Raw genomic sequence first — 12,221 nt, forward strand, 5'->3', positions numbered from 1 at the left:
TTGCATTTCTAAAATAATTCATTGGCTGTAAAGCACTTTGACACATCCTGAACATGCAAAAGCATTTTATAAATGCAAGTTTACTCTTCATGTAAACTGGTATTCATTTCATTCACTTTATTATTGGCTAATGATTGTGCGTTCACATTTTTAGCATGTAAAAGCCCTTTTTGATTGTAGATGTTTCCCTCACACAGAACAGATTTTGTATTGCAGTCCCAGAAAAAAATAGTGAAGCCTTTTGATAACTCTGGGCTACATCATTGGTATTAGTGAAAACTAACCTTTAAATAATAAAAGCAAAATATTACCTGTCTCTACTGCAATAGGTTGTATTTGAAATTCATAGTCTTTCTTGCCTTTTTAAGTAAATGTTTGCAGTACTCTTATTACATGCTGCTGCAATGACCATTATTGTGGATTGTAATTTTCAAGTGCAAATGCGTTTTTTCTTAACAGGTAGATGAAAATGTAACAAGGCACTTGGATAAGGTATTAAAAAGAAACGACTGGGATTTATTAATTTTACATTACCTTGGATTAGATCATATTGGCCATCTAACTGGACCAAATAGTCATCTGGTTGGACCAAAACTCAGTGAAATGGATAACATTGTTCAGAAGATTCATGTAGAGCTACTATCCAAGGTTCGTAGAGTATGAGTAAAATTTTCATTAATCCTAAAAATACTAAAAAGGCAAATGGAATGCTGGCCTTTATCTTAAGGGAGTTGGAATTCAAAAGTGAGAAAGTGATTCTTCAGTTGTACAGAGCCTTGGCCAGAGCTAATCTAGAGCACCGTGTTCAGTTTTGGGCACCAAACCACAAAAAAGATATATTGGCTGTGAAGGCAGTACAGAGCAGTTTCACCAGAAAGATACGAAGACTTAAAGGGTTAAATTATGAAGCTTCTTCACTTATCCACCCTCCTCCTTACTTGCCCTTCAATCGCTTTTCCTCTACCTCTTGTTCTCTCCCACCCCCATTATTCTCCTTCACCCTGCAATCTCCAGTAATCCTGTTCTGGAAAGGACGTTCCTAGCCTTCCATGTGACTTTGTGATAGGGGATTATGCATTAATGAAAAATACCAGTCAAGAGTACACTTCAATGTGGAATATATTTCCACTTAAAAGCATTAGGACTATTGCATGTTTTTACAGTTAAAAGCATATTTGGAATGAGCTGCACATTATATCCAGTGTATTGGTATAAAGGCATGTGATTTTTGTATGGCAATTTACAGGAAGGTGAAACCTCTCTGCCTAGTTTATTGATATTGTGTGGGGATCATGGAATGTCAGATACAGGTAGTCACGGAGGATCTTCAAATCATGAAGTGAATACTCCATTGGTTCTTATCAGCCCTGCTTTCAGAAAGAAAGGTGAGAACTAGAAAGAAGTTTTGAATGACCCTCATAACAGTACTGTTTTTGTATTTTATGCACTTTATTATTTTAGATCTTTCGATGCCGAGTCTTTCCAGTATTTTTATTTTAAATTTCCAACTTTTGTGTTTTTTTGGCCTAAGTTCTCTTAGCTGTGTTCAAACTAAAACTGATTTTATGCTGAGATTGTAATTTAAAGTTGGAGATTGCAATTTAATTAGCAAGATCAAAAATAATTGTAAATACTTTTCACTTTATATTTCTCGATCTCCAACCCTTTATTTTTAATTGCTTACTGACTTTGTGTTTGATAAAGGTTTGCTAAAGATGTGAGTCAGATAAAGCACTACCCTAATCTTGGTCCTTCCGTTTCAGTGCTCAAAGTGAAGCTGGCATTGCTGAATTGAGGCCAGTTTTATACTGAGAGCACATATCTATTGGCTTACCTAAACTCGTGTTAGACCATTTAAATTTATGTAGTTTGAGAGGGAACATGCATCTCCCTTCATCCGGCATTTGATTTGAACCCAGACTTAAAAGCAGTATTTTAACACTATCAACCTTTTATTCCTTCTCTGTCCCACTGACTACCTCTGCAAAGATATCTCTCGTTTTTTAAGGTTAATTATTTCTTGTGTTAGGAGTTATTTTGGCAAGCGTAAAGTTAAGCAGCTTCCTTAAAGGAGACCAGTGAGTATTACTTAGCCACCTGCCACATAGATCCTGTGGTCCTGAATAATTTTCAGTTGAAATTAATACCTCCTGGGTTCAAACCAAATGTAGAATGATAGGATTAATATTTTCTATCAAAATGCATAAAGTGACATGGTCAGCAGTCATCTCCATACCCTATTGTATCCCGTTCATTCAGCTGCTTTGCAAATCCTGCCTGATATCAAACCCGTACATAACAGTCAACAGAATAGGAAACAAATTAATGGCAGATACTGATGGCATACTGCATAGTGCTTTTCTGATGATTTTAAAATGATTGAACACAAATCAAAACCATTTGCCCTTTTTAGTCCAATTCATTTGCTAAGTGTGATTTGATGGTCCTTCAGTAACCATTTTTCATTGGCTTTTACTTGGTCTGTGTTTTATTAGTTTGCAAATTTAGAATGGGACTTGATACAACACCCTCCTGATTTCGAAGAGAGTGCAGACATGCTGTGTTGCGCAGGGTTGAACTCAATGCACTATTTAAATGTGGGAGGATATAAATCCAGAAGAACATTTTATGTAGGAAGGAAGTGTGGCAGTCACCTGCAATATAGCTGGCATTGTATTATAGCCATCTCCATTTAGCTAAACTTAAACCAAGTTATTAGTAGTATGACAAAAAATTGGAAAAATATAAGCACCCATGTTTAGGACAATTTAGAATTTTCATGATCCTGCTCAATGCTGTGGGGCAAGTGAATTATAGGAAGTAGTCCCCATTTTGTGTGTCAGTGGATGTATGGAAAGAGACTTTTTACAGAAAATCCCTGCTTCCGGGATGTCTCTAACTGGCACTTACGAAGCAGGATCATCACTAACTGTTAGATGTGTTCCAGCATACAGGGTAGAATACAACTCCAATAAGGAATGTCCCAGAATATCCATTAAAGATCTTGTTTTATAAGTAGATTATGTCCACTCTGTAAACATACTGCTCTTGAGACTTTCATCCAGGCTTAACATTTGAAAACAAACAAAAACTATGACTGAGGACACATATGCTGAATTTTTGAAAAATGGCTCTGATTACTAATTCCTCGTAAATTATAAACCTGGCTCATGGAGGATTCTATTAGTTTGGCAGACCTGGATGTTATGGAATGAAGGTGGGGCTCTGCTGTTGCATTATCCTTATTAGGAATAAAAGTATCTGGAGATAATAAATTTTGTAACCCGTCGCAATTTTCTGATCCTGGATAAAATGTTTATTTTATTTTTATTTTCTTATCTGACTTCTAGATTCCTTCGCTGTTTCTGAATATGTGGAGCAAACAGACCTCGCTTCCACTTTGGCATTAGGATTGGGTTTGCCTATTCCACGGAACAATTTGGGGCGTCTCATCCTAACTGTCCTTGAGGAAAGATCTTTAAGGGAACAGCTTAGATATTTGCATCTTAATGGATATCAACTTAGTCGGCTGGTTCAAGAGAGTATTCCTGCATATGAGAAAGGTAAGGTCAGAAAGCAGCATTTTAGACAGTGCCGCATTTCAGTGTTGGATGAGCCACAGCGAGAGGTTTCACACCACTTTCTAAAGGTGGGAAAGAAGTATTCTTTCTCAAGATTTATTTAAATGCTACTGGAGATGCTGAGTATTTTGTCATAAATATTTGCCGGTTCAGTTTACTGCTGTGTGCTTTGATATTGTCAGATCAAAATATTGAACTTTTAGTCGTTTGGTAGTACAGAACTTGAGTATTGCTGAAAGTAGAGACGTGTTGTCGAAGCTTTTCGTCTTACACTCATCAGGACAATCCGCAAGAATACCAATGTAAGGGAAAACAACAACTTTATACTGTATGAGAAGAGAGTGCTGATTGGTTGGCTAGGTATATAGGCCGTATGTCCCAAAGACTGGCGGTTTGTATCAAACAACATGTCCCTTCCGCTGTTCACAACGGGCATGGTACAGGCCATACCCAAACAGCTTGTGCTTGCAAAACTCAAAACACAGTGTCTAACATTAGATGTGATTGCGCGATTGGACAACATTTGCTAAATAATCCTCAGTGTGTTAAGAATTACATTGACAATCAATTTAAGATTGTCAGTAGGGCTTGCAGTGTGGTGCATTTGCATGTACTGGAAGCTATATATATTAATACACAGGGCCCTGTTCTTTGCAGACAGAAAGAACTTGTACAAACAGTGCGCCTGTTTCAGCTAAACAAAATAAGTGACAGCCATTTGCTGGTTTATTCCTCAGGGCAATGCCTTGGCCAATCAGTCAAGCTGCCTGGGTTAAATTTCAAACAAAGCTTGGCAGTTAACTGTCAGTCACTGTAAACTGGTGCATTCTCCAAGGCAATGCCTCTACCAACCAGAATTCACTTGCCAACCAATCAGCACTCTTCTCATACAGTATAAAATTATTTTCCCTTACATTGGTATCCTAGCGGATTGTCCTGATGAGTGCAAGATGAAAAGCTTCGACAACATGTCTCTATTTTCAGCAATACTTAAGTAATGAACTTTTCTTAGAAAACATTCATAAAATGTAACCCTCCCCTTCTCCCCTGATAGTCACATTTGACATGCCTTTGGGTCTTCAAGTATATATAGTGGAATTTTAAAGAATTCTGAATGACAACACGTAACCCTCTAGCACACAATGTGCCCTCAAGATTTTGTGTTGTTCTGAGGTGATTCGAATTGAATCACATACAGAACCTTGTTTTTTGTCTACTATCAGCAAGGGGCTACCAAAACAGGTTTGTAAAGCTATCCAGCCTTCCACTGATCTGGTTGCGTTTGTGCCCCCATCTCAGCTAATTCACCAAGTCCTGTTCAGCCATCACCCCTCACTGACCTACATTGGCTCCTGATCCACCAGCACCTTGAATTTAAAATTCCCATCCTTGTGTTCAAAATCCCTCCATTGCCTTGCCATTCCCTAATCTTTGTAACCTCCCACAGCCTGACAGCCCTTCAACTGCTTTACATTTCTCCAATTCTGGGCTTTTGTGCATTTCAGATTTCTTTTGCCCCACCTTTGGCAGCCATGCCTTCAGCTGTCTAGGCCCTAAGCTTTGCAATTCACTCCCTAAACCTTTCTGTCTCCCCACCTTTCCTCCTTTAAGATGCTCCTTAAAACCTACGTCTTTGACAAAGGTTTTGATCACCTGTCCTAATATCTCCTTATATGGCTCAGTGTAAGATTTTTTCTGATAATGCTCCTGTAAAGTACCCTGGGACACTTTACTATGTTAAAAGCACTATAAAAATACAAGTTGTTGAAATAATCTCAGGCCCTGATAGTGAGCATCCTAGGCTAGTGAAACAATTAAAGGGAATAATAGAGGCTCTGAGGGCAATAATATATAAACTAGCCAGTATAATGCCTTTATTCAAGAGGGAAAGAATGATAAACTGTGTATTTATAGACCAGTTAGTCTAATCTCAGTTGTGGATAAACTCTTGAAATCCATAATTTGAGATCAAATAAAGGAGCATCTAGAAGTGCCAACATAAGGTTGTTTAAAAGTTGTATTAAACAAATTTGAGTTTTTTTTGAAGAATGCTGGTCGATGGAAGGAATACAGTAGATGCAAGAAATTTCAGAATGAGTTTTATCAGGTGTCTCACAGGAGTCTTGTTAGAAAAATTTAGATTTATGGAATAAGAGGAAATATAGCAAAGAAGAACGAAGAGTGTTGTTTGCATTGAAGTTGGTCTATCCCGAGGATGAAACTGTGTCCGCTTTTAGATATAGATATATCACATCCCTAAGGCTACCTTCAGGTTTTCCAGCTATAAAGTGCTTTTTTTTCTTATAGGATAGGGGTGCTTTTCATTTGGCCATAACTTGTTGCAAGAAATTGAGGTTGTTGAATACTTTTCTTGTAATAACTTCCCTCAGACTAACTAAAGTTTTTTGTTGACCGATTTGCAGATGCTGGGTACAAACTATTTGTAATAGCACAAAAATCTCATGGTTCTTGGATCAAACTTTACTTGGAAGGTAATACTTCGGAGACTCTTGCAAACCTAGGAAAGAAGGTGTTGAGGCAGTATTTGGATGCCTTGAAGTTCATGAGTTCCTCACTTTCTAAAACAGTGGCACAGTATGATATGTACTCAATGATTGTGGGAACAATTATTGTGGTGGAGGTAGGAGCTATTGCACAATATTGATTTCTCTTCATGTTTGTTTGTGTACAGTATTATATAGAAAGAGGATTGTGGCCTATAAATTGGATTATGATGCGTCTGTTTTACAGGCAGGCAATGTGTGTACTCACTCCCTGCTGAAAGTGGGCCACCCGCCATATTTGCCACCTCGTAAGCATCCAGGACGCACCCCTGAAAGAAGCATTAGGCTTTTAGCTTAGCAAATAGGTAGCCCAAGACCTCTTTATGGCCCTTTTTACAATATTTGGTTGTATACACTGCAGAATGTACAGATATCAAGGCCTTGGAGGGGGTGCATAGGAGATTTAGATGAGAGAATAGAGAAGCTTGGATTGTTCTCCTTGGTACAGAGAAGGTTATGGGGAGATTTAATAGCAGTGGTCAGAATCATGACAGTAGTGAAAATTATGGCAAGTTCTCGTTGAGTAGATGGGGAGAAAGTATTCCTACTGGCAGGAGGGTCGGTAACCAGAGGGCACAGATTTAAGATAATTGGCAAAAGATCTGGGCAAGATGAGAATTTTTTTAATGCAGAGTTGTAATCTGGAATGCACCACCTGATAGGGTGGTGAAAGCAGAATCAGTAGTAACTTTCAAAAGGCAATTGGATATATGCTTGAAAAGCAAAAAAAAATGCAAGGCTTTGGGGAAAGAGCAATGGAGTGGGTCTAATTTGATAGCTCCTTCAAAAAGGCCCTTTTGTGCTGTCAGATTTTATGATTGTAGTATTTAAGTACTAAACTGTCAAGTATGCAAATTATTTAGTAGATATTGTTAGCTTGTAGAATTAATGTGATATTACAAAGGCAGTTTTAAATGTCACAGTAATTCGACATTAGCTGACTGCTGATACAGATATCCATGCCTGAGATTGATATAATGCTGGCGAGAGAAGTTTATACTTGAGTCCTACCAACCCTAATGTGAAACGAGAACCTCTATCTGATTCTAAGCACAGGGGCGAATTCTATCTGTTGAGCACATGAATAATTAGCAGTATAACAGTGACCTCTGCTGTGCTTTTGGATATGAGCAAACATTGAAGAAGAGGCACTCATTCTCTTTTTTGGATTTGGTCGCACTCAACCTATCTGATAAAGGTTGAGGCAAACTCCCCGACTCTAAAGGGCCCTGTGATGACTAGTGGTTCTTTTGAAATTTCAAATCTAGCAAACAGCTTTGAACGCAGATCTCTAGATCTTAGAGCATGCAGAGCCAATAAGTGGTTTGTTTCAACATTTAATAAGTGGCTCCAGTTCCTCAGTGTGTTTCGTAGAGATTATTTTGGTAATGTGGTCACGTTACTCCCCTGTGGCATAAGACAACTACCTGTTTACTGGGTCCCCATTTGGAGCACGAGCTTAGAAGTTGTTCTCTACCTGGAACATGACTTCTGTTCAGTATTGTTTTATTTGCAGCTTGCCGATTCTCTGCAGTAATAGGGTATATATAAGGATCTTGAGTATAGAGATACATTTTACCTACAGTTTTGTTATCTCTGTGTTTCACTTAAATCTCCATCAGTTGCATCTCAACACAGGGTAGTAGTATTCTCTGTGTTGTATTCTGGATTTTCCTCTGTGGTTTATCAGCTTCACTCAACAGTGGTGGAGCCCAGCCCATGAATACAAAAGACAAGGCAAGAATCTTTAGCTAAAGGTGACTCTTCCCAAAGACCCACCATTATTAATGCCAATGTCCAGCCAATTTGGTTCATTGAACATGATATTAAGAAGTGGTCTGTGTACTGGACGTGACAAAAGCTACAGCAGGAGCTGGACATGTTTGGGCTAGTAAGTGACATATGTGCCAGGCAGTGATTATCTCGTCCATAGAGGACCCAGTCGCTTTCCCGTGGCCTTCATTGGCATCACCAAACCCAAGTTGCACTCCCTTGACATCTTGGGGGTCACCATAGATGAGCAACTTAATAGAACCTACACTGGTTACAAGCACAGGGCAATGATTTCGACAATGGTTCACTTCCTGACACCTCAGTGAGTTTCCACCATCTACATGGCTCATGGTAGGAATGTGATGGGATACTTACCATATACCTTGATGTATGCAACCACAACACTCGAAAAATGTAATAGCATTCAAGATAAGGTAGTCTGCTTGATTGGTGCCCAGTGCACTTCGGCTCCAGGATGCAGTGCCAGCAGCTTGACAAGCTTGCGTTGATTGCATCTCTCAGCCCCATGACTTCTACCACCAAGAATGCCCAGAACAGCATTATCATGGGAACACCATCACTTCCAAATCAGATGCCATCTTGGTATTGCTGTTCATTCAGTGATGCTGGGTCAAAATCCTGAATTTCCCTACCAAACACCTCAGGGCAGGACAATTAGGTATGGCCTAAGCATCCTTAACACCCTAAGAACAAATTAACGAAAAAAATTCACGAAACTTTACTGAGCAGTTGTCTGAGAGATCAATTCCGCAGACTGCAGACATCTGCAGCTGCACACTTCTGTCGCAAGTTGGAACTTTAGAAGCTCGGGAAGTGCATACCGATACCAACGGCATGATTAATATATTAATGAAAATTTATTTTTTCTGGCTTTCTGTGGGAAATCTTCTGGTATCTAACAAATATTGTTTACGTTTTAGGTTATTTTTCTTCTGATAGTAAGTACTCCAGAGGCACTGAGCAGTACTGCTGAACTTGAAGTACCTGTGTCGTCACCATTCTACTCCCTCCTGTTTTATCTGATGTGTCTGATGTTCGCAGCTATTCATGTTGTTGTGTGTACATCAACGAAAACATCTTGCTATTTTTGTAACGTATCCTGGCTACTGGCTGCTACAGTGTTTGTACTGATATCTACCCTGCAGTGTGTGCTCCTTTCAACTCTTTGGAAGCGTTTTGCAAATGGGAAGCCTCAACATAAAGTGAGTCACTAATATTAAAGTGTACTACTGTAATCAGAGGGTAGAGTAAGCTACCAGCAGTTGTACTTAAATTAAGTTGAGGTTTAGATTTTGTGCAAAGGACTCAACTGTATATTTGTATGTGTGTTTTTATAGACTAGTTCTTCACAAGATAATATTTGCACTGAGCTAAAATTATTCTAAACTTTGAAAAAATAGCTACTGGAAATATTTAGATTTTGGTAAATGTACATTTTATCCGACAGCATAAAATGGCAACGTGCAGCAGAAGTGACTCATGACTGATGAATGGACTTGCTTGTCCAGGTTATTTTCATTTTATTTTACCTCTTCTCTGCAGTTGCTCCAGATCTTACAACCCTAGAGGGTGTGGTGTGAACATTTGCAGATGATGCCAAAATAGGAGGTATAGCTAATTCTTTAAAATACCAAAGGAAGTGCCAAAAGGATATTGATGAGACGAGAGAATGGGTAAATAAAAAAACAGCAGATAGAACTCTGTGAAGTGATGCATTTTGGTTTTCAAAAGAAATGGTAGTAATTATATTGTAACTGAAAGTAGGCTCTGTGCTGTGGAAGAACAGAAGAATTTGGAGGTATGGGTTTACAGGATATTAAAGGCAGCATCTTTGATAAAACCTAGAATTTTTTTATAGTCTTATCACTCGAAGTAATGAGCTTGTATAAAATCTTAAGATCTCAGTTAGAGTGCTGTGTGGAGTATTGGGCTCTACATTGTAAGTGTAATGACCCTTTAAAGAGGGTACAATGCAGATTCACTAGAATTCTGCTTGGTATAAGGAAGTACAAATACAAAGAAAAACTTAAGAATTGTACATTTTTCATTAAACAACACAAATAATTGGGAAATATGATAGAAGTGTTTAAAATTATGTGATGATAGAACAGTGTACGTAGAAGCAGACTGTCAGTTCGTGAGTCAGGAGGATGTGGGTTCAAGTCCCACTCCAGAGACTTGAGCACATAATTTAGGCTATAGTATGGAGGGAGTGCTGCACTGCTGGAGGTGTTATCTTTTGGATAAGACATTAAACCAGGTCTGTGCTCATAGGTGGGCGTAAAAGAAGAGCAGGGGAGTTCTCCCTGGTGTCCTGGCCAGTATTTATCCCTCAACCAACGTCATTTAAACAGATCACTTGCTTTATTTTCCAACATTACAACAGTGATGACAATTCAAAGTACCTCATTGCCTGTAAAGTGCTTTGGAACGCCCTGAGATTGTGAACAGCACTATCTAAATGCAAGTTATTTCTTCTTTCTTAATTGAGAGGTCTAGAACTAGGGGCCATAGACACCAGATCAAATTTAAGAAATTTAGAATAGAGATCAAGAGAAGTTGAGTTTGTGGAATTCACTTCCAGGGTTAAAGGTTGAAGCAGAAACAACATCAATATCTAAGTTAAGATAGGATTGGTAGCTAAAGGAAAAGGGGTTGAAGGGATATAGGAACAGGGCGGGTAAATATCAGAATTATTTGCTTGTGTGAAAGCTAAATGGCAATGTGGACTTGTTGGGCTAAATGGTCTTTTTCTTTGTTCAAATTTTACATCACTTTCTGGTTTGTTAAAACCTCCTCTGCAACTGTCTGGGTAGCATTTTCACATTTATTACATTTGCAAGATGTAACAAAGTCTTCACTTCAAGTTGCATAAGTAGTCCAACATTCCTCTCCAATACTGCAGATTCTTGTGTGTGTAGCATAAGTGTTTTGAGTCAGTAATAGGGTAGTTATTTGTGTGTGTATAGCATAATCACGCAATGTGTTAAACACCAGGTATTGAATAGTTTCAGCCATGGTTCAGCTATTTCCATTTGAGATTATTTAAGTTCCTGCTGTGATTCTATTTTTAATGAAACCTAAAGCTTGACCGAATTTGCACATTGTTTTAAATTTAGCATTTTCTTGTTTGATTCTAAATTAATTTAAAATTAGTGACAGTTGTTGAGCAAATCCATAAAACAGTTTACTGTTAAGTAAGTTCTTACTAACTAGTACTGTGTGTTTTCTTTCCCTAACAGAGTTGTGCCACAGTTGATTCTAGCTGGTCAGAGTTAGATGTGCTTTTATTACTTGGGACTTTTGGACATACTCTGAGTCTTGGTGCCAGCAGTTTTATTGAAGAAGAACATCAAACGTGGTACTTTCTAATCCACACGCTTTTGTTGGTGCTCTTTCAAGATGTCTGCAGGAAATATTTTGCAGTCAGTGACCCTAAAGACAAACCAAAACAAAGCAGGAATCCAGAGGGCGATGATTGCAATGAACAGCAAACCACTATCCATGGCTTACTCAAAACTTCCTATTGTGACGAAAAAGATGATAAATCCAAAGCTTATGTACAATCAGGTGAAAAGTGGTTGGCCTTATCGTGCCCCTGGGTTATTCTCGTGTTTTGTCGAATACTCCGCTGCCTGAACCAGACTGGAATCAAGTGGGCTCACAAACCAGACTTTGGCCATTGGTTGACAAGGTAGACACAAATATAGTATATCTTGATTCTTCCTTGGCTTAGGTATAAAACATGGAAATAATCACTTTTCTAAATCATTTTATTGAAAGCCAGCTATTTTGTATCTAAACACAGGATCTTAATATAGAAGAATATGGTTATAATTATTGATTTGCCAGCAGCCCAGTAACCACTATAACTGTTACAGCTAACTCCCCATGTGTGTGGTTGCTCACTGCTAAGCAACGTTTCTAACAACTGATTAATCATAGAATCATATAGAAATTGCAACACGGAAACAGGCCCAAGCAGTCAATGTTGGTATTTATCTTCCATGTGAACAGTAGTCCTAATCCCAGGTGCCTGCTCTGTTTCCATATCCCTTTATTCACTTCAACTATCTGTCTACACTATTAAGTATAGATATGGCTCAGCTTCAATCACTAACTCTTGCAAGTGCAAAACCATAGCCTCACAATCCTATGAGTGAAAGTAAAAGTTCTCTTGCTCTCGGTCCTAAATTTCTTGCATTTAAACTTATGTCTGCGTTCCTTTGTTCTAGACTAGACTATTTGTCACTGTAAACATCACCCGCAGCTGTTTCAATAC

The 12,221-nt window shown here is 38.5% G+C and overlaps 1 protein-coding gene across 3 annotated transcripts in view; it reads left to right on the forward strand.

Moving 5' to 3' along the window:
- The window catches only part of pigg (phosphatidylinositol glycan anchor biosynthesis class G (EMM blood group)), a 49,770-nt gene that overhangs the window by 24,412 nt on the left and 13,137 nt on the right, over nt 1–12,221 (forward strand). For 2 of the 3 annotated variants that reach the window (XM_068044432.1, XM_068044442.1), the window contains exons 4-9: nt 460–648; nt 1,247–1,385; nt 3,351–3,563; nt 6,005–6,222; nt 8,860–9,141; nt 11,182–11,633. In XM_068044432.1, coding sequence (XP_067900533.1) covers nt 460–648; nt 1,247–1,385; nt 3,351–3,563; nt 6,005–6,222; nt 8,860–9,141; nt 11,182–11,633 — 1,493 coding nt within the window. Of the gene's footprint in view, nt 1–459; nt 649–1,246; nt 1,386–3,350; nt 3,564–6,004; nt 6,223–8,859; nt 9,142–9,481; nt 9,607–11,181; nt 11,634–12,221 lie in introns of those variants that run through there. The other variant, XM_068044451.1, reaches the window with a different exon arrangement.

The sequence above is a fragment of the Heterodontus francisci genome, chromosome 1 (assembly GCF_036365525.1).
Source record: "Heterodontus francisci isolate sHetFra1 chromosome 1, sHetFra1.hap1, whole genome shotgun sequence".
Lineage (NCBI taxonomy): Eukaryota > Metazoa > Chordata > Chondrichthyes > Heterodontiformes > Heterodontidae > Heterodontus > Heterodontus francisci.